Source organism: Psittacula echo (genome assembly GCF_963264785.1).
Source record: "Psittacula echo genome assembly, chromosome: Z".
NCBI classification, from domain to species: Eukaryota; Metazoa; Chordata; class Aves; order Psittaciformes; family Psittacidae; genus Psittacula; species Psittacula echo.
Genome location: NC_137742.1, coordinates 95,089,922 through 95,115,865, shown reverse-complemented (window position 1 = coordinate 95,115,865; position 25,944 = coordinate 95,089,922). Strand labels below are relative to the sequence as shown.

The 25,944-nt window shown below is 38.5% G+C and overlaps 1 protein-coding gene across 2 annotated transcripts; it reads left to right on the top strand.

Moving 5' to 3' along the window:
- The first annotated feature begins 1,285 nt into the window (after nucleotides 1-1,285).
- UBA2 (ubiquitin like modifier activating enzyme 2) lies at nucleotides 1,286-18,416 on the top strand. 2 transcript variants are annotated; one of them, XM_080636767.1, is made up of 17 exons: nucleotides 1,286-1,479; nucleotides 5,166-5,249; nucleotides 5,499-5,569; nucleotides 6,682-6,746; nucleotides 7,213-7,313; nucleotides 7,486-7,607; nucleotides 8,254-8,321; nucleotides 10,582-10,703; nucleotides 11,548-11,647; nucleotides 12,173-12,333; nucleotides 13,210-13,303; nucleotides 13,403-13,515; nucleotides 13,979-14,134; nucleotides 14,695-14,791; nucleotides 15,415-15,520; nucleotides 16,326-16,462; nucleotides 17,326-18,416. In XM_080636767.1, the coding sequence occupies exons 1-17, from the start codon at nucleotides 1,330-1,332 to the stop codon at nucleotides 17,505-17,507; spliced, it is 1,929 nt and encodes a 642-aa protein (XP_080492893.1). In that variant the 5' UTR covers nucleotides 1,286-1,329; the 3' UTR covers nucleotides 17,508-18,416. The 2 variants fall into 2 exon arrangements, with proteins under 2 accessions (XP_080492893.1, XP_080492894.1); XM_080636768.1 differs by lacking the exons at nucleotides 1,286-1,479; nucleotides 5,499-5,569 and having other exon boundaries at nucleotides 5,172-5,249.
- The last annotated feature ends 7,528 nt before the right edge of the window (nucleotides 18,417-25,944 follow it).

Sequence of the window (25,944 nt, the reverse complement as noted above, 5' to 3'; positions counted from 1 at the left end):
ATTGTATTTCCCTGCCTAAATGGAAAGTCTGATGATTTGGTTTTGTTTTGTTTTGTTTTGTTTTGTTTTACTGCGGGTGAAAGGGTGTAATTATGCAAGAGAACTTTCCTCAGATGTGGTGAAAAATGAAATTGATGTGATGACATTGTGCTTATTTCCACAAATAACTGATTGAACATGCCTTTAAAATGTGGTGGCAAGAAACTTGCATACTTTGGTTACACAGAGAAGTTGTAGAGATGGGTGAGTGTAGTTAACGCTTAATGTTTGGGGAGGACAGTAAAGTAGAAAGTATAGTTAACTGTAATAAACAACCTGTTAATTCATCAGCCAAACACGATTTGGTTTTTAGAAACTATAGGCAGTGAAGAACTTAATGTAAGCTTGATTTTAAAAACCAAATCTGCTTTGTTTTGACCACAGATTGTAAACTCGGTGCGTGATGGCAGAAGCCCTGCTATCGCTGCCGTCTTCCTATCACAAAACTTTTCTCTGTGTTTTTCTCACGAGAGATAAGCTGTATTAGCATGGTGAAATATGCTCTGACAGGTTGCTTTGGATGGGGAAGAGGTGGAGTTTTTTGTTGGAGCTTCTGTTCTCTCGGATACAGTGATGGGGTAGGTACAGCACCTGCCTTGTTACCGCAGTCTGGTCCTTGCGGCCTCATCAAGCTGCTTTAGTTCAAAACAGTCTAAAGCCGCCTGTGGAGTTCCCTGTTAGTGTAGGCTGAACAGCAGTATTTTAGTTGACTTAAAGAAGGAGTAATTTGAGTGTTTTTAAGTGTGAGTTTAAAAAGGGGAGGGACGGGGGCTAACATGATGGAACGTCTTTGAAAAACTACTTTTTGAAGGAAGGATGCTCACCGTGTGGGGCTACAGGGGGCAAGTTAGGCTAGACTGGCAGACACACATCCCGTGTTCGGCCAGGAGTGCTGCCCCTGTTTCCCAAGAGGCCCGCCTGCTCAGTTTCCCGGCCACGGCCGGTAGCCCGGGTGCCCGTGGTTCAATCCCTGGCTGTAGCAGGCGAAGGCCGGCTTCCCTGGAAGTCGGATAGCCCAGGCAGCCCCCAGCCGAGGCAGGGCCGGGCGACGGCGGCAGGAGCAAGACTCGAACCGGGCTCCTTCCCGCCTGAGCTCCGGCCCCGCCGCAGCCTTCCGGGGCGGTGCGCGGGCGACGACCGAGGCCCTCCTGTCTGGCAGAGGGCGCTGCGGACGAGGTGAGGGGCAGCCGCTCTGGTCTCTCTGGGGCTCTCTGTCCGGAGTGCGGCCCGGCGGAGGAGAGTCGCGCGCATTGCCCCGCTTCCCGCCGCCGCCGTTGTTCGCCCGCAGTCATGTCGGTGCCGGTGTCGGTGTCGGGCCCCTTGCGCAGCGAGCTGGCGGAGGCCGTTGCCCAGGCGAGGCTCCTGGTGGTGGGAGCCGGCGGCATCGGCTGCGAGCTCCTCAAGGACCTGGTGCTCACCGGCTTCAGCAACATCGACGTGGTGAGGGCCGGAGTCGGGGGCCGGGGCGGGTGAGGGGCCGGCGGGGAGGCCTGGGCGCCGGGGGTGCGGGGAGTGGGGCGGAGCCCTGGGCGGGGGGGGGGGATGTTGGCTGTGGCTGCGTGGCCGCTCCCGCCAGCCGCATTGTCTGCGTGTTTTCAAACTGCTCCCGGCCCGCCAAAGCGGCCGGGCGAGGCGAGGACAGGCCCCGCCACAAAGGGGCCGCGGCCTGCGGGCGCCATCCACGTCCCCGCGTCAGAGCGGCCGGCCTGAGCTGTGCCTGGGCTCCCCGGAGGCGCGAACGCTGCTTCTCCCCGACGGCCGGGCCCCCCTCCTGGGTCCCGCCGTCGCTCGCCGGAGGAGCGGCTGCGCCTCTCTGGGAGCCCATAAATGGAATGTCCCAGGGGACAGCAGCGTGCCATGTTAGCTGCCCCACGAGTGATCCTCAGAGATCTTAATGCCGCCTTCGCTGATGCTATCAGTAATGGTCCAGTAATGGGAAAGTAATTCGTGGGAGGTGAACTGTATTTTCAGATACCGAGCGGTAAAGCTGTCAAAGGTCCTAGGAGACCGGCCACGACAGCTCACGCGGTCTGTGCTTTCAGTTTTGCTTCCTGATACTAATCGCTAAGTGTGTATAGGAAGGGCAGAATTGAGAGGTGGTAGAGAAGAAGGGGTCGGAGAGAAATATTGTTAGCAAAACTCTGATTACCCAGCTTCCAGACCTTTATTAGTAATGCCTTGTTGTAATTATGAAAAGTATATGGTTTTAAGAACTCATGTGAGTGCAAATCCAGGTAGAGCACAGGTCTGTTTGTTGAATACATTTGCCCATGTTTGTGCCTGGCCAGGAGTCACATCTGGGAGTTTTGCATGACACGTTGCCAGAAGTTTTTACAGTCAGACTTTTTGAGCAAAGCAGGCAGAAACAGCTTTTGTCTAAAACTGTATCTGCTCATAGAAGTGTGCAGCTACTGATTTGCCTTGTTGTTCAAAAAACTAAGGCCTTTCTACCGCAATACTTTAAAACTTGTAGGTTATGCTTAAGTGTAACTCCAGGTTGTCCCTTTGGTTTCCGTCTGCGCTGACAGCCCATCTGATTTTAGTATTGTACTGGTGAAATAAACGCGTGCAAAAAAAGTGGAAGCCTGTGTTTTCTGAACTGGTCTTTTTTCCCTCTTTACTTTTTCCTACCTTGCTATGTCATTTGTGTACTCCCGCAGTCCATTCTGATAGAAGGAGTGTAATATCTACTGATTTTCCAGTTAGTCATTAGGTATAAATCTCATTGCAGTACATTTATTGTTTCACTTACTATAGTTTGATTTTTTTTGTATTGTTTTTCAAGGCAAGTTGGACTCCATTAACTTAAGTACATATTGGATCAGGGCCATCTTAATTTAAAAATATCATTGGCAATGTTCTATGCAAGACAGTAATGTTTTAATAACATATGGAGTGGATGGGAGAAGATGAGGTGAGAGCAAAAAGAGAATACGTATGCAGAGATGAAATGTGCTATTGGGAGAATAAATAGCTTTTATCAACATTTATGGTATTGTTGAGGGTTTTCGATGGTTGTTAAATAGTAACAAACATGGACACCTGAAAAAGCTTTATATTTTGTAAGTTGTGAATTAAAAAAATAATTGATACTGTTTAAAAAAATCTAGTAGTTTTGAATACCTGACAACTTGCAAATATGTGATTTCATTAAGTATACTCTATGGAAGGCAGTGCCTTTGTCCTCATTAAGAACAAAATCAAATTACTCAAAATCCAGGTCTGAACATGAATATATATATTCTTAGGAACCTCTGAGGCCTTTCCTTCTGACTTAGAAAAATTGGAATAATGTAAAAGCTGTTTTAATAAGAGATCTGTTATATTCTGATTATTCTGAGCTAAATTGAAGCTTCTCTTGAGGCCTAAAGGTCTCAAGTATTCTCTTCGGAGAAAAACTTCTTTGCTTCTTTTGGTCTTGGTAGTACTGTTCTCAGGTGTGGCTTACATCATTTGTTATCATCTCCAGTTAAAATCCTGAATGCTTTCTGGGTAGTGGAAGTTTTAGCAATGATGCACTTGATTGTTCTCACTTGAGGTTCTTGGGCTTTCTGGCTTTGGACTAAGCAAGCTTTTTGAGTGTGTTTCAGTGAAAGGAAAGGAGGTAGAAATGTGTTTTCACACAAATACCATTTTCATTTAAAGATGCAAGACCATGGGTAGTTACTAGGATCCTATGAAAATTAAGAGTGTTTAATACTTTATAATACTTCCCTAAAACATTGTGTATTTTCTGTTTGCTCTATAAGCACATATTTAATATTTAAATAAAATTCTTTACTATTACAGTTCTTAGTATATTAAAACTTAGATTTAAAAAATATTCTCTTCAGAAAACAGGCAGTTTAATTTTGGAGCATGGATCTCACATACAAAGGGTCTTCAATGAGAAGTGCATGGCATACTTTTTCATTATTCAAGTTTGGTTAATAAAACCAGAAGTGTATGGGAACACCCTCAGTAAATCATGTTTCAACTCCATGCTGCACACTCAGTCTGATAGTACTCTCCATATAGCTGGAAGCATTACTGTGTTGATTATGTCAACATTGTCTATGGGAATTGGGGAGAAATATCTCTGAGGCTCCAAAGAATTGTCTCCTCTCCTAGTTAAAAATGTTAGGGACAGGAGAGGACTTCTTAAAGGATGGTGGATCAGAGCAACAACTGTTTAATTAAAGCAAAAGTAGTGGCATCAAAGGTAGGAGTAAATCTCAAATTTCTAATTAAATCTTAATTCTCGTGGTGGGAGGTGAACACATTTGAAATTATGATGTCATGTGCATGTATTAATAATCAGAATCATGGCCATTAGGGGGACTACAGTCATGGCATCCTTTGAGGTTGCGCTTCCCAGGTGTTCTGTGGTACATGTTCTTACACATCTTGATTGCATGATTGGATTTTGTTGTTTTTTGGTTTTTTTTTTAATAGACTTCATAATTTTTTAATACACACTTAAGCAGTTAGTCCTGTTGACAACCAGTAAAGCTTTTTGCTCTGCAGTGTATGTATTAGAACACAGTGCAGCACTCAGTGAACTGATTCAATTGCTCAAAGCCATGTTCAAATGTAAAGTCGAAGTACTAATTTGTTTGCTGAATAGCCTTTCTTTGACCTTAGGGAAGCGTGAAACAGAGCCAGTGGTCAGGGTGGTTAGTCCCATGTTGAGTCTTACTGGACTTACCTAGACTGATGTCTGCAGTGTCCCTTCTGAGTCTGTACACTGCTCCTTATGAATTCTCAATAACATCTTTATCCTGCAGTAAACAGTAGAAAGTCAGTAACTGATTGTCCTAACTACTGTGCATACATATCTGAAAATTCTCATGTGGTTTTTGTAAGGACTCTTTATTCAGAAAGTTCACGGTATGTAACCCTTAATTTTTGACATATAGCTCCATTGTTAGTAATTATTTAAAATTACTGGATTCATGAAGATGATTAGGTGATCACTCATGCCTCCACAGTTGTTATAGTGCAGATGTGACCCCTGAATGCAGGTCTGAAAAGGAGTTTGTAAAGTTTATGCATTTTGGTCAATCTCATTTGCTTCAAGCTCTGTTAATGATTATGTTCCTTTTGTTTCTGTAAAAGTAAAATGGCTGTCTCTTGTGTGTTTATAGATTGATTTGGATACTATCGATGTCAGCAATCTCAACAGGCAGTTTTTGTTTCAAAAGAAACATGTTGGAAGATCAAAATCACAGGTGAGGAAAAAGTCAAAGATCATGTTTTACTGTCCACAAAATAATACTGAGTGTTAGAAATATGTCACAATTTTATTTCTATTGTGAAACGGAAGTGTTGGTTGGTTGGTCTTGACTGTCCACAGCATTTCATTGTAAAAGTATTTAAATCTCTTAAGGTAGTCAACTTGATACTCAACTGGTATTAAGTCTATATCTAGAAGGAAGGAAGAAATAATAAGTGGTTTTTTTGTTTGTGTTTATTTCTAGGTTGCCAAGGAAAGTGTGTTACAGTTTTATCCAGAGGCTAATATTATAGCTTACCATGATAGCATCATGAAGTAGGTTTGGTTTTTTGCTCTAGTTACATGTTTTAGTTTGCAAGTACTGTGCTATTTAAGTGCTATGATGGAGTGCTTTAGGATATTTTACACAGCTACCAGAGTAAGAAGAAAAAGCTGTGAGACTACCACAAACCTGAGTGGGAGTGTGGATTTTGAATGAGTTTTCTTTAGTTCTGGTACTATGCTGCAGCCATTTGTTTATATCTATTTCTCACTTTATTAGCAACATTTAGTATATAAATTTCTACACTGTAAGGTGGCCCTGATGTTTTGAGCCATTATTAGGTTAAAATAAATGTGAATGTTGAGTCTGCAATGAAAAAAAATGTCTTGTCTTAGGTAACTGAGTATTATGTGTGCCCAAAACTGTTAAAATTTAGTCTTTATGATCCATAAGCAGTGTGTAGAATACAGGAGTAGTTAGATTTTCATTAGCTGTTTCCTATGTTTTAATTTGTATTTGTTTGGTTTCTTCAAAATTGATACTGTGACATGTTAAGGTTTGAACTCTGATGTTGTTATTAGCCACTGAAACACTCACTCATTGCATCCTTTGGAAACGGTAAAACCGTTAATCCTGTTTCCTCTTTATTCTCTCATCACGTTCTTCTTTAAATCAGAAAAATGCAATGTAAAAGTACTAAAGCATCAAGATTTTAAAATCCAGTGTCTTGAATCCTAAAAGTATGGAGGTACAATCAAAACCAATTGAGCTATCACAGTGTAATGACTTATCAACAGTCTGATGAGATGATAATTACAGTGTGCACATTTTAGCCTCAGCTGGTGGTTTTTAAGGTCAGTTACCACAGCTCAGCCAATTTACTCATATTACTGTCAGAACAGTATAATTGTTTCTTCGTTGACTGTCTGTTTCATTGGTCAAATCAGCACTAACTGCAATAGCTTCCTTCCAGCAGCATAAAATCCATTATTTCATCCAGTTTTAAAATGGGCAGAAGGCAAATGAGGCAGTTAAAGGCTAGCAGTAAACTCATAATGTGTGTAATTTATCACATCAGTCTGCCCTTTGCATGTGTGTAGTTTCTGTTGTGTCATAACCAACAACTTTGATATACCATTCTGAGTATTGTTTTTCTTTTCTGTAGCCCTGACTATAACGTAGAGTTCTTCCGCCAGTTTACATTGGTTATGAATGCTCTGGATAACAGAGGTGAAGTTTTCACTATGACTTATATTGGAGATGAAAATAACTGTTGTTCGTATGAATAATCATACAAACAGAACTTTAATGTGTTTTGCTCTTAGTATTTCTGCAATGTCAGTTAAAGTATCCTCTTAACCTCTCTGTAGTTTCACTAATACTTGTGTGCTTTACTAGAAACTTGAAGAGGTAGTTAGTGCTTGAACAGTTGTTTAGAAAGTAAACATTAACTGCTGTGCTGCTGCTTTATGGGAACTGATGATTATTGTGTGTATATGTGTAACTTTATTCAGTTGAGTTTGCTATATTTAATACTGTTGATGTACTTTGTGTTAATTGAAAAATAACTGTCAAAAAGTTTTGCTTCATAATGAAATAAGGCACTTAAGGATAAATGTTTGCATAGGAGGCTGGTTTGAATTTGGAGAAGTAAAACTTTTTTTTCTGTTTTTCTTTAAAATCTCTTGGTTTGCAGCTGCCCGTAACCATGTGAACAGGATGTGTCTGGCTGCTGATGTTCCTCTTATAGAGAGTGGAACCGCAGGCTACCTTGGACAAGTAACAGTTATTAAAAAGGTTAGTTTGTGTATTATTACTCTTGTCACTTTAAGTTTAAATCATTGGCTATTTTAAACCAACAGGGCATTGAGTGTTTTGAGATACAGATACAGTTACAGTTCAGCTGGTAATGGCACATGTTGTCTGTAGCCTTCACAGTGTGACATGTAAATATTCTGCTTTTCACCAGGGAGTGACAGAATGTTATGAATGTCATCCCAAACCAACTCAGAAGACTTTTCCAGGCTGCACAATCCGAAATACGCCATCAGAACCTATCCACTGCATTGTGTGGGCTAAGTATTTGTTCAAGTAAGTGATTTATTTAAAAAGAAAACAGGTACTGTGTTCACTCTTCTGCTTGCTGTGAACCTACAGACAGAGAAATAAAGTGAACATGCTCTTTCTGGTTTGTTTTGTGTTCAAATGAATATCGGTTATAGCGAAAACCTCCAGTTCTTTGGCCTGGGTTTTAGGGTGCAGTTTGGGGCTTTTTTAATTTTAATATGAAGATGAAAGGTTGACTAGTACTTAGGCCTTGCTTTAATATCATAGAAAATCTGGCAGTTTGGCACAGTACTGTTTACTTTGTTCTTCACCTGTGTGTGAGGTTAACACGTTTTTCAATTTAGTGCATATATTAACAGATGTAAAGTTTGCTGGGATCTTGGAGGGTTATAGGCAATGCATTCAGTACTGCAATATAAATACAATGCTGGGTGAACTGCTGAGTGAGTTATACAGAACTGGTTTGCTAAATTAGTTTTTGTATTGGACATTTTGGGTTGGCAATGTTAAGACCATGTGTGATGAATCCCAACAATTTAAAAAGCAATGTATGAAATGGTGCTCTGATAGCAAGAATTCTAAAGTGGATATATATCTTTTAGCAAATATTTCAGTCTCTTACAAGATATGATAAAATTCTAGTGTGGTGTTATTGTTCTTAATTATATAGCCAGTTGTTTGGAGAAGAAGATGCTGATCAAGAAGTCTCTCCTGACAGAGCTGATCCTGAAGCTGCCTGTGAGTGTGAAATAAGCCAGTAGCTTACCCTGTTATCAAACAGTTCTTGTTTCTGTACATCTCTTAAGGTTAGAGAGTTCAGCTACATTTTCTTTAAGATGATTCCATTTACTGCACCCTTGAGCAGTAAGAGTTTGGGATGTGTGGACACTAGTTTCCCTAACAGATCTTCATGTACCTGGTGCATAATTTGGTTCCCTCCTACTGTTGCTTATTTTTGCAACAATTCCCATGTTTTTAGTTAACTTGATCCATAGTGCATACCAGAGGTTTTTGCGTGGAGAATCTGCAAAAAAAAAACCACCACTGCAAGGTAACAACAGCTTAATAGTTTCACCTGTCAGAAGTGTGGCCCTTGTGGGCAGCCTAAAACATTATTAACTGATTACTTCAGCTGTCATGAAGGCTTTTTAATACAGTGTAAGATGGGTCACTGGCATTCACCAAATTTTCTCAGGTAGTGTATGTAGAACAGCTGTGAGGAATGCAATCAATACGTTAATCATAAAGCTGCAGTTAACACGTCCAAGCGTTAAGATATGATTTAGATGAATGGGCTTGTATCTGTTGGGAGACTCCTGTTCTCTCTTGTCCTGGATTCAGCAGTAGCAGTCATTTTTCTCCTTCTCAGTAGCTGGTGCAGGGCTGTGTTTTTGACTTTCAGCCTGCGAACAACACTGGTAATACCGATGGTTTTAGTTGTTGCTATGTAATGTTTACGTAGCTTGCCTTTTGAGCTGAGAACCGAGTGGTGTTTGTAGTGGCTCTATATTTTCCATTCGTAGCTGAGGGGTTGCAAGGAAATACCAGGATTGTATGTGAACTCTTCTAGATTTAAACACTTCTGTGTTAATCTGTATAGGAAATATGCCCATTTTGAGTGATGTTTTTATAGCTATTCAGTATTCTTCTATAAGGACAGTAACTGTAGTTACTGTGCAGATGCATAAGCATTATTGTTTCTTCTTTTGGATCCTTTGATAGATGAACGGGCTTGGGAGAGGAAGCTTAGAGAATTCTCTGAGCATCAGATAGTGATCACATGACAGATAGTTCCTATAGGATGTGTAGAATGAAATAGCTGAGCCTTTGAAACAGCATTATATAAAGTTACTCAAAACAGTGGCTGCTGGAATACTTAAGGTAGCAGACACAATGCCACTTACTTACACAAAGATACCACGGCAATTATAGGAGGCCCTCAGCCTGTAGCTGAGCTGTAGTGGGCAAACTGTCCATAGCAATAGTGCTGTTTAGAATCAGTGGATACGTGGTGTATCAGGGGAGAGACAGTGCAACCTTTGCAAAGGGAATTCCTGCCTCGTGTGGCTCTGCAGGTCCTTTAAAGGAATTGAGAAACCTGTGAACAAACGTATCTGGTTTACACTCTTCTGAATCTGCAGGGGGCACTCAGAAGCTTTTTGTGAGGAACCTGAAGGAGTTCAGCAGCCACGGAGAGAAAAAAGGATGGAGATCCTGAAGTGGCTGAACTACTTAAATGATAGAGATAAGTGGTGATTAGAGGAAGGTCTCAGATTGGGGATGGGACCAGTGTTGTTCAGCATACAGGATCAGGCAAAGTCACTTAGGATAATAAAGATGAGAACTGACTGCAGAAAGTAGTGGAATGCTGCACAATGACTGAGCAATGTGACATTAGGTAGTTTTGCTGGAGATTAAGTGATGCAACTAATGCATTGGTGAAAAGGGGAACATGCACAAGTTTACATATAAAGGATGGTCTCTAATTTTTCTTATTCAGTCAAGATGTTAATAGATAGTTTTATGAAAACATCAACCTGCTGCTTATTAGGAGTCATGATAGCAATTGCTGGATGTGACTGGGAAGGAAACACAAAATGAATAGCATCTGTGTGCGTGTAATAGTTTTGTATAGACATAACCAGAGCTAAGATAAGGTGGGTGATTTTGTGTTGACGTTCTAACCAAACTAAGACTGGAGACTACTAAAGGAGGATCATTGGACATACATGAAATCACAACATTATGTGGAGAGTATTAGGGAACAATTGTTCACTCTTTCTCCAAATAAAGGAAAGAGGTGACAAGAAGTTAAATTAGTGAGTTGCAGTTGCAGAAGCAAACAGGAGTAGTCGCACTGTGTCTAATTCAGCTTTTTTTCAGCACAGTAAAGCCATTTTATGGTCCGTGCATAATTTTGGTTATTGACTCCAGGGGAAATGTTTGGATGGGAACTTCCCTGTTTTTAATTGAAACACCGGTTCATATTTATTAATAGGGGAGCCAGCAGAAGCAGAAGCCAGAGCACGAGCATCCAATGAAGATGGTGAGATTAAACGTGTTTCAACTAAGGAGTGGGCTAAATCAACTGGATACGATCCAGTTAAACTTTTTACTAAGGTATCTCTTTTACCCCCATAAATTTCTTTATTTGAAGTGCATGAGGTGCTGTAAAGTTATCAAACCCCAGTTTGGACACTTAATACTAGCTATTTATTATGCAATTATGCTACAAGTTCCACCAATTTTGCTGTAATATTGGTCTTTTACAACACTTGTTTGTTGTATGGCATTCCATCTGTGTTATACAGATGGCTTCAGCAGCTTGTCTGTACTGTACAGAAACACTTCATTCACATTCCTTTTAATGCGAAAAGGTAAAACTGAATTCTGTAGGAATTTCACTGGAATTTCACAATCAATCTGAGGACCTAAAATCTATCAGTCGTCTGTGTATAATCAGGCTCCGGTGTGAGAAAATACAAACTGGTTTAAGAGTTTTCCTTCCAAATAGTTGCTGAAAGTGGATAAATAGGGGAAATTTGTATGGAATGTAATGTTGATAGGTAGTAATAACTTTACTTTGGAAACACATTGGCATGTAGGTAAGAATATGTTGGGGAGCTACAAATAGCTGTAGTGATGGCTTCAGTGGGCAAATGAACCCACTACATGTTTGGATTATTGTTTCTTGATTTTTACTTTATTCCTTCTCAAATTAATCAGAGCTATATCTGCTTTATGTAATAAGTTTTAGAGGATGGGGAATACGCAGTTTTTCAAATCTGTTTTTATTTATGTGGATGAGAATATTTTCAAGGACAAAAGCAAGATCTCATAAATATCATGCTGATTTTTCAATTTCACAGCAGGTATTAAAATAAAGTACGCCCTTTTTTTCACCTTTCATTTTAATGTGTTTTGTTGTTTGGTTTTTTCGTTTGTTCGTTTTAATGTTTCCTAGCTTTTCAAAGATGACATTAGATACCTGCTGACAATGGATAAGCTGTGGAGGAAAAGAAAACCTCCAGTGCCACTGGACTGGGCTGAGGTACAAAGTCAAGGTAATTATCCCTCCTCCCACTGTTTATTTGTAAGCCATACTTGCTGTTTATTAAGGCATCTCTGTGATACTTGATTTTTTCACTGCCACAATTGAGTACTGAAAAACAAACATCTTAATTCTTTGCAATTCCTCAAGATTTAAAATTTTTCTCTATATAGAAAACATCTTCTTTCTAAAACTGTTTTGCAGTTGTTATTTTTGATACTTGGTATTGGCTGTAGAAAATTCACATTTTAAAAAATTACATATCAGCTTATTCTGGGAGCACTAGTATATTTATCTCTGAAAGCTGAGTTTTGCTGAAAATTTACATTTGCTGTAATTTGTTCATGTGTAGGCAATTGATACAAATGTAGTTGCAGTTTTAAATGCAGATTTGTTGTAAGATGTTTGGACTGCTATAGTTTAGGGATATTCTTCAATTTAGAAAAGACACAATTTTCCTAAAATTCTTAGCTTTTTGAGAGAGCTTCTGTGAGATTTTTAAGTCTTTCTGATCTTATTTTTTTCCCTTTTCCCAAAGAGAAAAACACATCTGATCTACAAAATGAGTCTTCTGCAGTCTTGAAGGATCAGCAGGTTCTCGACGTCAAGAGCTACGCACACTTATTCTCAAAGAGTGTTGAAACCCTGAGACTTCACCTGGCTGAGAAGGGTGATGGAGCAGAGCTTATATGGGATAAAGTTAGTCTGCCAAATACATAAGAACCAGTTATACTCTACATATGTAGTATAAATATTAATTATACTCAGTTTCATTCCAAAATAGTACTCTAGTACTAGTTAGAACAGTGTCTGGCACCTCACTGAAAGTGCTTTGAGTATGTAAACAAATACATACTTTAAACACTGTATTTTGTAACTTGCTGAGTGTAAGGATTACCTCTGATGTAAAATAATTCACCAACTTCAGAAAGCACAAATTCAGAAGTACTTGTCATATTTTGATTTTGAAAATATTTTAATAATGCAACTTCACTTTTTTGCTTTTTAGTTTTCTCTAAAACATGCTCATAAATAGTGAGTTGTAGCTAGAGCTCTACTGAGTTGTACTTTCTGATTAGCTCTGATGATAGGTATGCGATATGAGTTTCACTGAAGAAGAAAAGAATTTTCTCTCTTAGCACCACAGTGTAATCCTCCTGCAGTCGTTGTCGTTTAGCATAAGAAAAAAAAGTAGTCCATAAATACAGGAGGGACAAAATAATAAAGTAATATTACAACAGACAGTAAAAATACTTCTTTCTGACACACCTGTTTTTGAAACTGATTTTTGAAACTGCAAGATTTAGGATTTGGGTATTTTTTTGAACATGCAAGGCATTTTATTGGTACTAATACGCTACTGAAATAGTACAATTGCTAAACGTCTATTTCAAGTATTACTGATCTGACTAAACATGGCATCTGAAAGAGGAAGTATATTGCCTTTGGAATGGAATACTGCACCGACTGTTTTTCAAACTTTCTATTTTTAAGGTTTTAGGAAATGCATGTTGCAAGCTTTTTCCAGTGACTAGTGTGATTTTTAAATACTTAATGTATTAATTTCTTGTCAAGGATGATCCTTCTGCCCTGGATTTTGTCACTTCTGCTGCGAACCTCAGGATGCATGTTTTCAGTATGAATATGAAGAGCAGATTTGATATCAAGTGTAAGGATAAAATACAACACTGTTTTATTTAAATAATAATTTAAACTTTTCATTTTCATTTACTGTTAAAAATCTTGCATACTCTTGCTTATTTTGCAGCAATGGCAGGAAATATTATCCCAGCTATAGCTACTACTAATGCGGTAATAGCTGGTCTCATAGTGCTGGAGGGTTTGAAGATTTTGTCAGGAAAAATAGATCAGTGTAGAACGGTAAGTGGGAATGAGACACTTTTACTTTCTTGTTATTTATTATTTGTTTAGAAGTCATAATTAACCTGCTTTGACTATTCTGTAGTTTTACTGACTCTCTTGCTTCGGTAGATTTTGAATGTGCTGGGAACTTTCAATCACAATGAAACGAAGAAGTAGAAGTCTTAAGGAACATTAAATTCCTCTGAGTTAATAAAAATTAGTTGCTGAATAGGGTAGAGAACCAGACTGACATCATTTGAAATATGCTTGTTTCATCTTAATTTGGCAGCAGCTGGTCAGTCAGCACAGGTGTTACTGTGGACTGGCTGTAATACATACTTTCTCCTGTTCAGCAGGCATGTCAAGAAGAATTAGGGAACAGAACAACATGTGAGACTAAACGAATAAATCTGTAGGAAAACAGGTTTTATGACTGCTGTTACTTACAGAATAACTTATTTTGTTCTTTTCTGTTCTCAAGATTTTTCTGAACAAGCAGCCAAATCCCAGAAAGAAGCTATTAGTTCCTTGTGCTTTGGATCCTCCAAATCCTAACTGTTACGTATGTGCAAGTAAGCCAGAAGTGACTGTGAAACTTAATGTACACAAAGTTACTGTGTTAACGCTCCAGGATAAGGTAAATCTTGAGTATTAGCTAAGACTTGTTATTATTCTAATACTGTGAATTATTAAAGTTAGGGTTTTGCTCTGTGTATTTTGACTGAACATCAATTTTTATATTTGCTTTACATTTTGCATTTCTCTGAGCAACAACAAGACCTAGATTAGCCAGTCTGCTTCTTGCCCATGTATCTTGTGAAAGAATGTTTGTATTTTTTGACTTTTTGGTGGTTTAAAAGCCTGTTTGTATTTAACAACAAAACCATGAATTTGTATTTCACTTGTTCAGTAGCCACATTATAGCTGTATAGTCACAGTTGATGTGTTTCTGCCATTTTATGAAGTATTCTAAATTTTTTTCAGCATATCTAAACCTGTAGATTTCAGACAGCAAAAACTATTCATTCTTTTGTTCATGGAAATTTTAAAAAAAAAAAAAAAAAAGTATAGGCATTATAGTTTTTCAGCAGATGTCTGAAAATGAACCAGGGTAAGAAAATCAACATAATTCAAGGTTCTTTTTTGTAAGTGTTTTTAAGTCCAGTCTTAATTAAATAATCATCTACATCTTTTCAGATAGTGAAAGAAAAATTTGCTATGGTAGCACCAGACGTACAAATAGATGATGGAAAAGGAACTATTCTTATCTCTTCAGAAGAAGGAGAAACAGAAGGTATGCATACTGAAGCTTTTAGATAAGAGTAGATACAAACTAGGAAGAAACCAAGATACACAGAATGGAAGTATAGCAAATGTTCTAGGGTTCATCCTATAGACTAATATTTGAAGAGAGCTGGATTACAAGTATTTAAGTGACTCAAAAACAGCTACTGGTATCATCTACAAGCTTGCATGTCCAGCTCAGTTTTCCTATTTAAAGTACTTTTCACCTGAAGTGTCAGAATTCCTTTCAAGAGTAGGTATTGAGCTATGAAAGTGCACCAGTCATTTTCCTCTCTTCACAAGGCTGCTTCATTTTCTTGTTCTTAGATTGCAGTCATTTTAATGATGCTTGAAAGCACTGTTGTAATACAAATATTCTCTCCAAAATGTTTCTAAATGTAATAATAGTGAAGTGCTTGAACATGATGCATGAGGGGTAAATATGTCAAACATAAGTAGGTTTAACTACTGATGGCTAGCTTTAAATATAGCTAATAAATGTTAATCTTATGTTTCTACGTAGAAGTTCTGGAGTACTCATTTCATCATACTTACTCAGGTGTAAAGGATCTTTACATAAATAGCTGTATACACGACTACTGTACATACTGCAGGTTTTCACTTTTTTTGTAGCAAATAACCACAGGAAGTTATCAGACTTCGGAATTCGAAACGGCACTCGACTACAAGCAGATGATTTCCTCCAGGACTATACACTGTTAATCAATGTGCTTCATAGGTAAGGATTCTGAAATAATTATTTTTGTATATAGAACAGTTCCACAGGGAATTTCCACTCAGAATTTTAAATTCATGAATAAGCTCAAAGATTAAGTTGTAGACAGAAAATAAAGTGGTAAAAGAGGAATTGTTATTTTTTAATGAATTTATAAGGTTTAGGGTGTTCGCGTTTTTGGTGTGGATTTTTTTTTTTGTTTTGGGGGGGTGGGGTGTTGGTTTTCTTGGTTGTTCGGGGGTTTTTTCCAAGAGTAATTGGAAAATGTTTATTTAAATAATTTGTCATTGCACAGCGTAAAAATACAGTGCAGAAAACAAATTTACTTTTGAGGCAGCCAGCAAATGAGAAACTGCTGTTAAAATCTTTTAAAAGGCAGAAAGCCACCCAGGGTGCTGAGGTAGTAAATCCTGTGTTTGACTACCTGTGTTCAGATACAGCAATGCAAATAGAAGTCACTTTGGAATAATTGGTGTGTGTATTTAACCCTGGACAAGTAACATACATTTTTGTACAGTAATTTAACACACTGCACTTTGAGTGAGAACAGGAATGTGACATTGAGGAAGAAAGGTAAGCTCAGGTAATGCTTTTAAGTCATGGCACTGGGTGGAACAGTGTTTATGACTAGCTAAAGTGTAAATTCTAAAGGAGGACTAAACAGATTTTTCTCTTTTTTAATGTGTTTTTCTTGTTTTGTCACAGTTGCAGGGTGCTCTAACCCTGTAATGACATACATTCTTTGTTAAAAAGACAGGATTTTTTTATTTTCACCCCGTTGTTTAAAAGCGTATGTATTCTTCTACAGTGAAGACCTAGAAAAAGATGTAGAATTTGAAGTTGTTGGTGATACCCCTGAAAAGGTTGGCCCTAAACCATCCGAACCAACATCCAAGAGCATTACCAATGGGAGTGATGATGGAGCGCAGCCCTCAACATCAACAGGTAAGTAACAGTAATAAATATGAAATTAAAAAAAGTCTTTCAGTAGAGCAGTCCAGTTAAAATGGTTGTCTTCAGTTTTATGACTTAACTTTGCCAACATGAAATAAGAGGCATTTAAATTGCCATAGTGTATAAATATAATATTAAATAGAAAAATGCATTATTTACAATTGCTAAAAAAATGCACATTTAAGATTGTTTCAAAGGTTTACAGTACATACAACCTGAAATTATATTTAACTTGCAAGGGTTTAGTGAGGTGTCATCTTAAATGCATCATTTGGCACAGTGTTTTAAATAAAGTTAGACCCATTCTATCTGATGGTCATGCTATTGCTTGGCAAAAAAGTATCAACCAAATTTATTACTTTCTCCTATCAGATTAAAAATTACTTTGTGGATGTCTTTGATCATGTTTTCATTTTGTTAATTTAAAAAGATGTCTTTATTATCTGCTTCCAAAATAATTCTTTTTCACCTGTCAAGCAAAGCATGGCAAGAAAATAGTATTTCCTATTCAGGAAGAAGTACCATCACCTTCCTAATGTAAAGGATGTGAACATACTCAACATAGGTTAAGTTAAATCAGTATCAGATGCTTAAGCACCGAAGGCTCATGTTCTGGAAACATCATAGTGTTCTATAGGGGTAGCGTATGAATCTGAGTACTTGTGGCACATATGTTAGATATCTCCTAGTTCTGTTTTACACTTTTCAAAATACTCTTGCAGTTAAATGACAAAGTAATAAAGAGTGCTGCAAGCTGTATTTGTTGTATTAGGGACATTTTTATGTATGAAATTTGGGTTGAGAGTAGGCTGTCTTTACAGTATCCACTTGAATTAAAAACATATATTTTGCAGCTCCAGATCAAGATGATGTATTGATTGTTGATTCTGAAGATGAAGGTACTTCAAGCAATGTTGATGATGATATAGAAAACAAAACCCGCAAGAGAAAACTAGAAGATAAAGAGTGTGTCAGTACAAAGAGAGTGCGTACTGAGCAGACAGAAGAGCAAGATGAAATTATAGCATTAGACTGAACATGCAAATGCCCCTTGACAAAATGATTCAGATAATGTAATACAGTAACAGCATATTATGTTGGGATGTGAAAGATGCACAGAACTAGACTAATTTTAAGGCCTTTGTTCCAAGTGAATACCAAACCACTGACTTAAATAATTTGTATCTGTTTCTCTTAATGATAAAAGTCTCTTCTCAATAGACTCTTTCAGAAGTTTTTCTATATGAATTCCATATATTAAATGTAGTAGAAACATAGTTTATAAATACTTACAGATAATTATTTGCTTAAAAAGTCATAAAAAAAGCATGTTACTATGTGTAAATACTGTTTAGGTATAATTCAATAGGACAAAAAAACCCTACCATTATTTAGTAAAGGGTAATCATCTGATGTCCAGATGTTGAGTACTTTTATTTTTTTATCTTTGTTTCTGTTTTTTCATGAAGAAAAACAGGTTTAGCCTAGTCCTAAACATTTTTCACACCCTGAACAAGTGAAGAAAAAAATTCAATAAAAGAGATTAGTGCCATGTTCTAACAGTGTTTTTGAACTTCAGCTGGAACTATGTACATTACTGTAAAACTGTTAATTTACTCAAGTTTTTCAGCTCGTACTGCCTGGTATGTCAATGTAAGAAGCAAATTTTTGTGTATTGTTACAGTTTCAGGTTATTTATATTTGATGTTTTGTAAACTCAGATACTACTACTATACTGTACATCTGATGGACCAAATAAATGACATCTGAAATACTTGCTATATTTGCTTGTACTTACGGGATTTTACAATGTATAGCCTTCAAAAATTACTGTATTATTTTCATTTTTCTAAACATAACCTAGTAGTACAGAACTTAAGCTTCACTTGTTTGAGGTGAAAGGGGATTTTTTTTTAATAAAACTTTTGTGAATGGTTCTTTTCTTGGACAATCAGTTATTGGCTTCTTCAGTTGGAGCATTTGCACCACCACACGCATGCTTTGCCACTTTATGCCTTCAGAAAGAAGAAAGCATCAGTCTGTTGTACGTTACATTTTGTGCGTAGGACAAAAGTGCAGTGTTTGGAATTGGTATCTTAAAATCAGCTGCATTCATCGAACTATTTTGGTAGCTCTCAAAACCATCAGTGTTGATCCTTAGAACATGTTTAGCAGCCTTTGTCACTGCACTAATATTGTTTTCCAGCTTTGTGTTAGTGAACCAAAACTGCTACTATTTATACATAGGTATGCCGAATTGGCCTTTCAGTGCAGAGGAATGGATTGGGCAAGATTTATTCTGTTACAATTTGCAAACTGAATTTTGAACAAGATGTTAACTGTATAGAAGCAGAATGTAAAAACTAACTTTTGAGTTAGTTGCTTCTTGGACAGCATGAGTGAAGATTAAGAGGTAAAGATGTAAATTAGAGGCACTACAGAAAGGATTTTTAATGCTGCGGTGAGAAGCTTTTATAGTTCCTTGCTATGAACAGCTGATGCACTAGAATTTAATATGTCTAGTTACATCTTCCAAAATTAAGGCTGACATTTTGGGTTTAAAGGTTTACTAAAAATGAAGTTACTGGTTTGTTAAATTAGTTATTTAATAGCTTAGCTGTGTAATAAAATGTACTTACTGTGCCATGACAAAGCTTTATCTAAGCTGATAGCATGTGTAATGTGTCTTAAGACAGTCTGATCCTACCTTACTGCCCTGCTTGTACTGGTTGATATACAGGAACTTAGCTTTCAACTATAATTCTGATAACTTTATTGTATTAGTTTTACTGAAGTTGAGTGTTCATGACTTGGAAGTTGAATGGTATATGACCCAAATCGAAATAACATGCAACACCAACAGATTTGAGGGTGAGGGGGCTATTCAGTCCCATTCAGTCTCACTGGCTCCTTAAGTTACTAGTGTTAACAGCATAAGATGACAGTACTGGAATTATAAAGTATTTAGGATGCTGCTATCCAAGAAGATACTCTGTAGTTTTTCAGGTCAATAAACAACTGTCAAGAAGACCAGATTGCAGAAATGTTCAGAATTAATCAAGACAGTGTATCTTTGATGGAGCGGTACTGCTGTAGGACACTGGTTTAAGTTTTAGAAAATCATCAAGTAATTTTAATGATGCACCATCATTTGGTTTGCAGCATGAAAGGCAGTCTAGAATTTTAACTACCCAAGCAATTACATCTTGATATATTTACGAGATGTAATTGGGTTGCTTTTGTTTGATTAGTAAGTTAGATGGCCAAAAAATGCTCTTACATCCTTCCTGCAAAATACTTTAAAGTGAATGATTTTTAATCTCTTTTCACAGGCTGCGCCTATAGAACATATGACAGGCTGTTCATATAGTGTCAGCTGTTCTAATCGGTTTTTAAGTTTGGCAATGCTGAATGAAAAATGCAAGCTGCTGCTGTGCTAAATGAAAAACTGCATTTCAGAACTGGAGTATGAGTGTCCTTAATTGGCTTCTAGTCACCAACATTGTATTAATGTAGAATTTTCCACCTTAACTTTCTCATGCCCTTGAGAGCAAGTTATAAATCAAAGCATTTATTAAGCTTTCAAGTAATTAAAAAACTATCACAAGACAAGCCACTTTTCAACTGACAACTTGTCCAACTGCTATTACAGTAATACCAATACGGAAGGAAGTGTAGGTGGAAAACATAAGATTGAGATGTTACAATGGAGGAGAAATTCTTCCTAGTGCCTTAGCTTGGCAATTCTCATGTAGGCTCTGTCTTCACTAACAATTTTTGAGGCAGGCTCATTAAATCAGTTTAGAAATTCCTATCTGCAGTGGTACAAATTGCTCTTCTGTCACACAGCATTCTCAAGTTGTTTATACTCAAGTTGTTTTCACCTGCTGGAAAGTAGTGAAGGGGAAAGGGACCTGGGGGTCCTGGTGGGTAGGAGGATGACCATGAGCCAACACTGTGCCCTTGTGGCTAAGAAGGCCAATGGAATCCTAGGGTGCATTAGAAAGGGTATGGTTAGTAGGTCAAGAGAGGTTCTCCTTCCCCTCTACTCTGCCTTGGTGAGGCCGCATCTGGAATATTGTGTCCAGTTCTGGGCCCCTCAGTTCAAGAAGGACAGGGACCTGCTGGAGAGAGTCCAGCGCAGGGCAACTAAGATGATTAAGGGAGTGGAACATCTCCCTTATGAGGAGAGGCTGAGGGAGCTGGGTCTCTTTAGCCTGGAGAAGAGGAGACTGAGGGGTGACCTCATCAATGTTTACAAATATGTAAAGGGTGAGTGTCAGGATGATGGAGCTAGGCTTTTCTCAGTGATGTCCAGTGATAGGACAAGGGGTAATGGGTGTAAACTGGAGCATAAGAGGTTCCATGTGAACATCAGGAGAAACTTCTTTACTGTGAGAGTGACAGAGCACTGGAACAGGTTGCCCAGGGGGGTTGTGGAGTCTCCTACGTTGGAGATATTCAAGGCCCGGCTGGACAAGTTCCTGTGTGATGTACTCTAGGTTACCCTGCTCTTGCAGGGGGGTTGGACTAGATGATCTTTTGAGGTCCCTTCCAACCCTTAGGATTCTGTGATACTGAAACAAGTTTCTGTAAAGCAGACGATAAGCTTTTCTGGCTGCTTTTCATAGTAACAATTCATTTTTGATACTTGTATTTTTTCATTTACACAGTGAATTTCAGTTGCATGTATGAAAAAGACAGAATACTTTAGTGTAGCTGAACATAGCAGTGTATCTTTGTATGCTAGTTCAATATTCTTTTTATGCAGTGGAGCATGGAGAGAAATACCAACCACTGTTGATATACAACAGTTAACTAGAGATTCATTAAGCTGCTCTAGCTTATGGTGAAGAAATTTGTAACGACTTCCCACAACCTTGTTGTAAAAAGAAAGAAATATATATTTCATAACAGCAGAAGTGCAACCCGTCTGATTCTCAAAGCATCTAGAGGATCACCCTTAAGGGGCAACTGGTAACAGACTGCCCACCTCTAAAGAGCAACTTTAACCTGTGGATAATTAATGTTTGTAGTACAAACTATGTGACATTTTAATTTTACTTTATGAAACCATTTCACTGTTGAATCATAGGGATAGATGCATGCCTTCCTTGCCTGTTGGCTTTGACAGCTGGGAAACAGATTGATGTGCCATTTCAAGTTCTGACCTTTACAACAAAGATCTCTTGCTAATCCCAGAAGATAAAATAGGCTTCTGTTCAGTTAGTATATACCATTGATACCTGCTCCAAGCCATCTCTCTACTGACCCAGAATTTCAAGTTTGGATTAGAATACTGAAAAAACACTGAATTAAGGAACATAGATTTGTTTTTCCCTGTGTTCTGTTTCTGTGTCTATAGGTAGAGATATTTTCTTTCTTCACTTTGCAGCTATAAGGACAACAAGCCTGCACTTTTGTGCATCTAAAACACAGAAAGCAGGATCAAAGTAACACAACATATCTTACACAAGTCAGTCATCTGTGTTTTGGTTACCTGAAGTTACTTCTGGGCTGGTGTCTAAGCAGGGGGTTTACAAATAAGATGTGAAGAAAATAGGATGGGAGGGGTAGGCAATTTAGTGCTTTGTTTTGGAGGCCTTGATTCGTCTTTAAGGGAAGAATAGGATGAATAAAAGTACACCTCGATATAGCTTGATACCTGTTTCTGTTAAGAGAAGAAAATTGCTGTTTAGGTACATGTAATTATTTTTGTGTTTCTCATCCACATACTTCTTGTCCTGGGTTCAGCAGTAGCAGTCAGTTTTTCTCCTTCTTAGTAGCTGTTGCAGCACTGTGGTTTTGACTTTCGGCCTGGGAACGGAGCTGATAACACTGATGTTTAGACTGACCAAGGACTTTGTGAGTCTCATGCTCTGCCAGGGAGGAGGAGAAGCCGGGAGGAAGCAGGGACAGGACACCTGACCCAAACTAGCCAAAGAGGTATTCCATACCACAGCACGTCATGCCCAGGATGTAGAATTGAGAGTTCCCAGAAGGACTAGATCACTGTGGGGTGGGGGGCGAGGTACCGGTTGGTGAGCGGTTGTATTCTCTTTCCTTGTTATTTCCTTTATCATTATTACTATTAGTGGTAGCAGTAGTGATTTGTGTTATACCTTAGTTATTAAACTGTTCTTATCTCAACCCATGGGAGTTGCATTCTTTTGATTCTCCTCCCCGTCCCTCCAGGAGCAGAGGGAAGAAAGGTGGGGGGGGAAGTAGACTGCGTGGTTCTGATTTACGGCCTGGGCTTAAACCACAACACTTCTTCACTCACATGAGAAACAAGGACAAATTTTCAGTATGATTTCCTAAAGAAAAGATAGGGAATTGCTCCGCCAGTGCTCTCCAGCATTTGAAGCTACTTGCAAACATTAAGCAATTACATCAGTGATCTCAAAGCTACTGCAATTCCATAAGTAAGTGGCTGTAGGTAAGGAGAGACAGACACACAGAACCACTTCTACAGTAGCACTTAGCCTTCTGAGGTGCAGTACTGTGCTAGTCTTTATGCAAGTCCACATGGGAGTTTGCATCTAACCAGTGACAGCTGGAGGTAGCCCGAGAGTGTTGAGAAGAAATGTTGGCTAAGAGACCAAACTAGGACCTTAGGAAGCTTCTGGGAGCTGTGGATATAAAGGGGATAGAGACAAGAAGGTGTGTAGGTGGGCCTGGGAGAGGAATAAAGATGTTATAGAGGAGCTCCAGGGACAAAAGAACACTGACAAGTCTAGAGATGTAGGTGAATACGGTGGGAGGAGCGTGGAGGTACTGCTTATAGCAGCTGAAGACTAGGGTAAGTCTGTAGCAGTGGGACAGCTCTGTGAGACAAAGGGTTTGATAGAACCGCAGCATTACTGGGGTTTTGGAGAGGAAGTTACAAGCAGGAGAATGCAAAGGATGTAGAATACAGACCTGTAGGAGACCATCTTTCATTAGTTCCAATGCTCATGAAACAGCTCTGTACTTCTTGCAAATGTGTTCATTGTTTTCAGTTAGCAAGTGTTATCTCTGTAATACCATTTTATATGGAAAATACCATGAAATGTAAATGTAACTGGTGTTGTCCACAAATCAACATCCTCTTTCTTCTGAAATGATCCTTCTCATTGTAGCTGAAGTGCATTGTATTGCCAGGTCAGGAACCTAGTGCTCATAGCCTGCCTTGTTTCTTGAACAGCTATGAAGAGATGCATACAGTTAATCTGATGCTTTTCACCAGTGGAGAATAGGGAAGCATGTGTATAGCAGTTTGACCCTCACACAGTGTTTCTGGTTTTTATTAAATGCACTAAAGCTATCTGATTTCTTTGCCAGAAGATGGTTTGCAGTATCATAATGAGGGCTTTCTTACCGTGTCAAGATAAATTTTAGCTCTTTAGAGTCCTAAATCCCTGAATTAAGAAACTGTATTAACCTAAGACCTCCTTAAAAGTACTAAGTGGGTGCACTGCTAATTGATCTGACTTATGTATTTATGCAAATGTAGTGGCTGCTGTTAAGCTAACTTTGTGTTTGAATATACAGGGATTATGTCCTGTGACTGCAAGGAAGTATGACTAAGGCCATCTGCAGTCTCCAAAGTACAAGCCAATAAAGTGCTTTGGCCAGAAGTGTTATTGTCTGAAATATGTAAGAGAAGTGGAAGATGAAACTATAAAAGAAATAAGATACATAAATGGTGTATTAATTGTAAGTGCTTGGACATATGTTGTCTGTCTAACCTAGCAGGTCCACAAAGCGCCTGTTGTGACTGGAGTTTCACAGAGGCCTGTCCCAAGTTAAATTTGTGCAGCACAGTGAATAGCTGCATTTGCAATGAATAAGAAGAATGTAAAAAATGTTAAATAGTGTTTTATTGCAGATTTAGAATGAGAAATGACCTGTACGCCTGCAGAGGGGTGTTAGTCAAAAATACTTTGAATAGTTGTGCCTCGCACAGAGAGTCATTCAAATACAATGTGTTCTGTCTACCAGAAGATGGTGCCCTAAAACACAGTCAACAATTTCACCTTCTAAACGCTATGATAGACTGTAAATGAGTATCTTTAAAAACACGTCAGAACAAGATTTACAAACAAATCGCCAAAGCCCAATTACATACTAATATCCAAATTTTACATTCCAAAAAGCTTGCTTAAAATTCTCAAAACACAAATTGACAGGACCCAAGCATGCAAAACAAAGCAATGTAAAATACAAGACCACTATCACTTCCAATAAAACTGAAACTTCAGCCCCCTTATCATAAATAAAAACATTCCTCAACATTTGTATGAAATTCACAAGGGTTTTCGTGTTTTGCTTTGTTGAGGGTTTTTTTTTTAATTAAACTTGAAACAGACCAGAGAAAAAGGACAATCATTATATTCCTCACCAAGAAACCAATGAGCTTTAAAACTGGAAATCAGAGCAGTAAATCCCTGAGTAATAAGAAGTCTTATTTACCTTCTGGCCTTCAAGGTATAATTTCACTGATTTCTTTAAAGCTGGAGACAAGGAGGGAAATTGCAAAAACTCAGGTAGCATCCAGTTCAGTAAGCAAATCTGTAGAGTAGCTTCAAATCATTAAATTGATGAAGTGAGACAAAGCACTCCTCTCCTGCACTGTGTCAGTAGTACCATGTTTAATACAACATACACCACAGCACAAGCCAGTGGGATTTTTGCCATTGTCTTCAACAGGGCTAGAGTTTCATTGGTGGACATGTTCTCTGCTTTGTTGGTATTAAACTGTTTGCAACTCAGAGACACAAAATCCCCAACAAGCCATCAGACCCCTTGCCTGCTGGCTTGGACAGCCTTTCCTTAAAGGCACTGGCAATTAGGAGAAGCAGGAGTGTGCTGCCTGCGAGGCCCAGCCGGCTGGTATTCACAGATCAATAACTCCACCTGGCTTTTTTGCTTCCTTTAAGTCTCAGACAAAGGAGTTTAACAGAAGCAGCTGCCTTTTCTTAACATCTGATTTACTGATATAACTTAAAATCAGGTGTAAGGACTGCCACCCCAAATTAAGAAATTAGGTTCAGCTTTTATAATATTCTATGACAGCTCTTGTGCTCTTGGTTGCAGAAGTGAGTCTTTTTGAAATATATATGTTTTACTGCTGGTTGTTATAATTCAGCAAATGTATTTAGAATAAAGTGAGGCGAAAACCACATCAGGATTGCTGAGCTGTAACTTTGAGTTTTCTAGTACATAAGAGTTAGGAGAATGATGGGGGTACTTATTACAGCAACAGCAGCTTCAACTCGACACTGTTTGCACAGCCCAGCACATATGGTCCTCTGTGAGAAATGCAGCAGTGCTGAAGTGTGCTATGTACCACTGCAAGCATATTTATTTCACCCATGTGGCCTGCATCTGTGGCTATAGTGTGGATAAATGTTATGTTCATTACGTGTATGACAGAAGTACAATTTACTGGTGAAAAGGGGGTCTGTAGTATTGCCCCTGGAGCAGGGCTG

Excerpts from the sequence above, each read along its gene's own strand:
- UBA2 (XM_080636767.1), top strand. The coding sequence starts at position 1,330 with ATGTCGGTGCCGGTGTCGGTGTCGGGCCCCTTGCGCAGCGAGCTGGCG. Across the intron at positions 12,334-13,209 it reads CAGAGCTTATATGGGATAAA|GATGATCCTTCTGCCCTGGA; the intron begins GTTAGTCTGCCA and ends TTTCTTGTCAAG. Across the intron at positions 14,135-14,694 it reads TGTTAACGCTCCAGGATAAG|ATAGTGAAAGAAAAATTTGC; the intron begins GTAAATCTTGAG and ends ACATCTTTTCAG.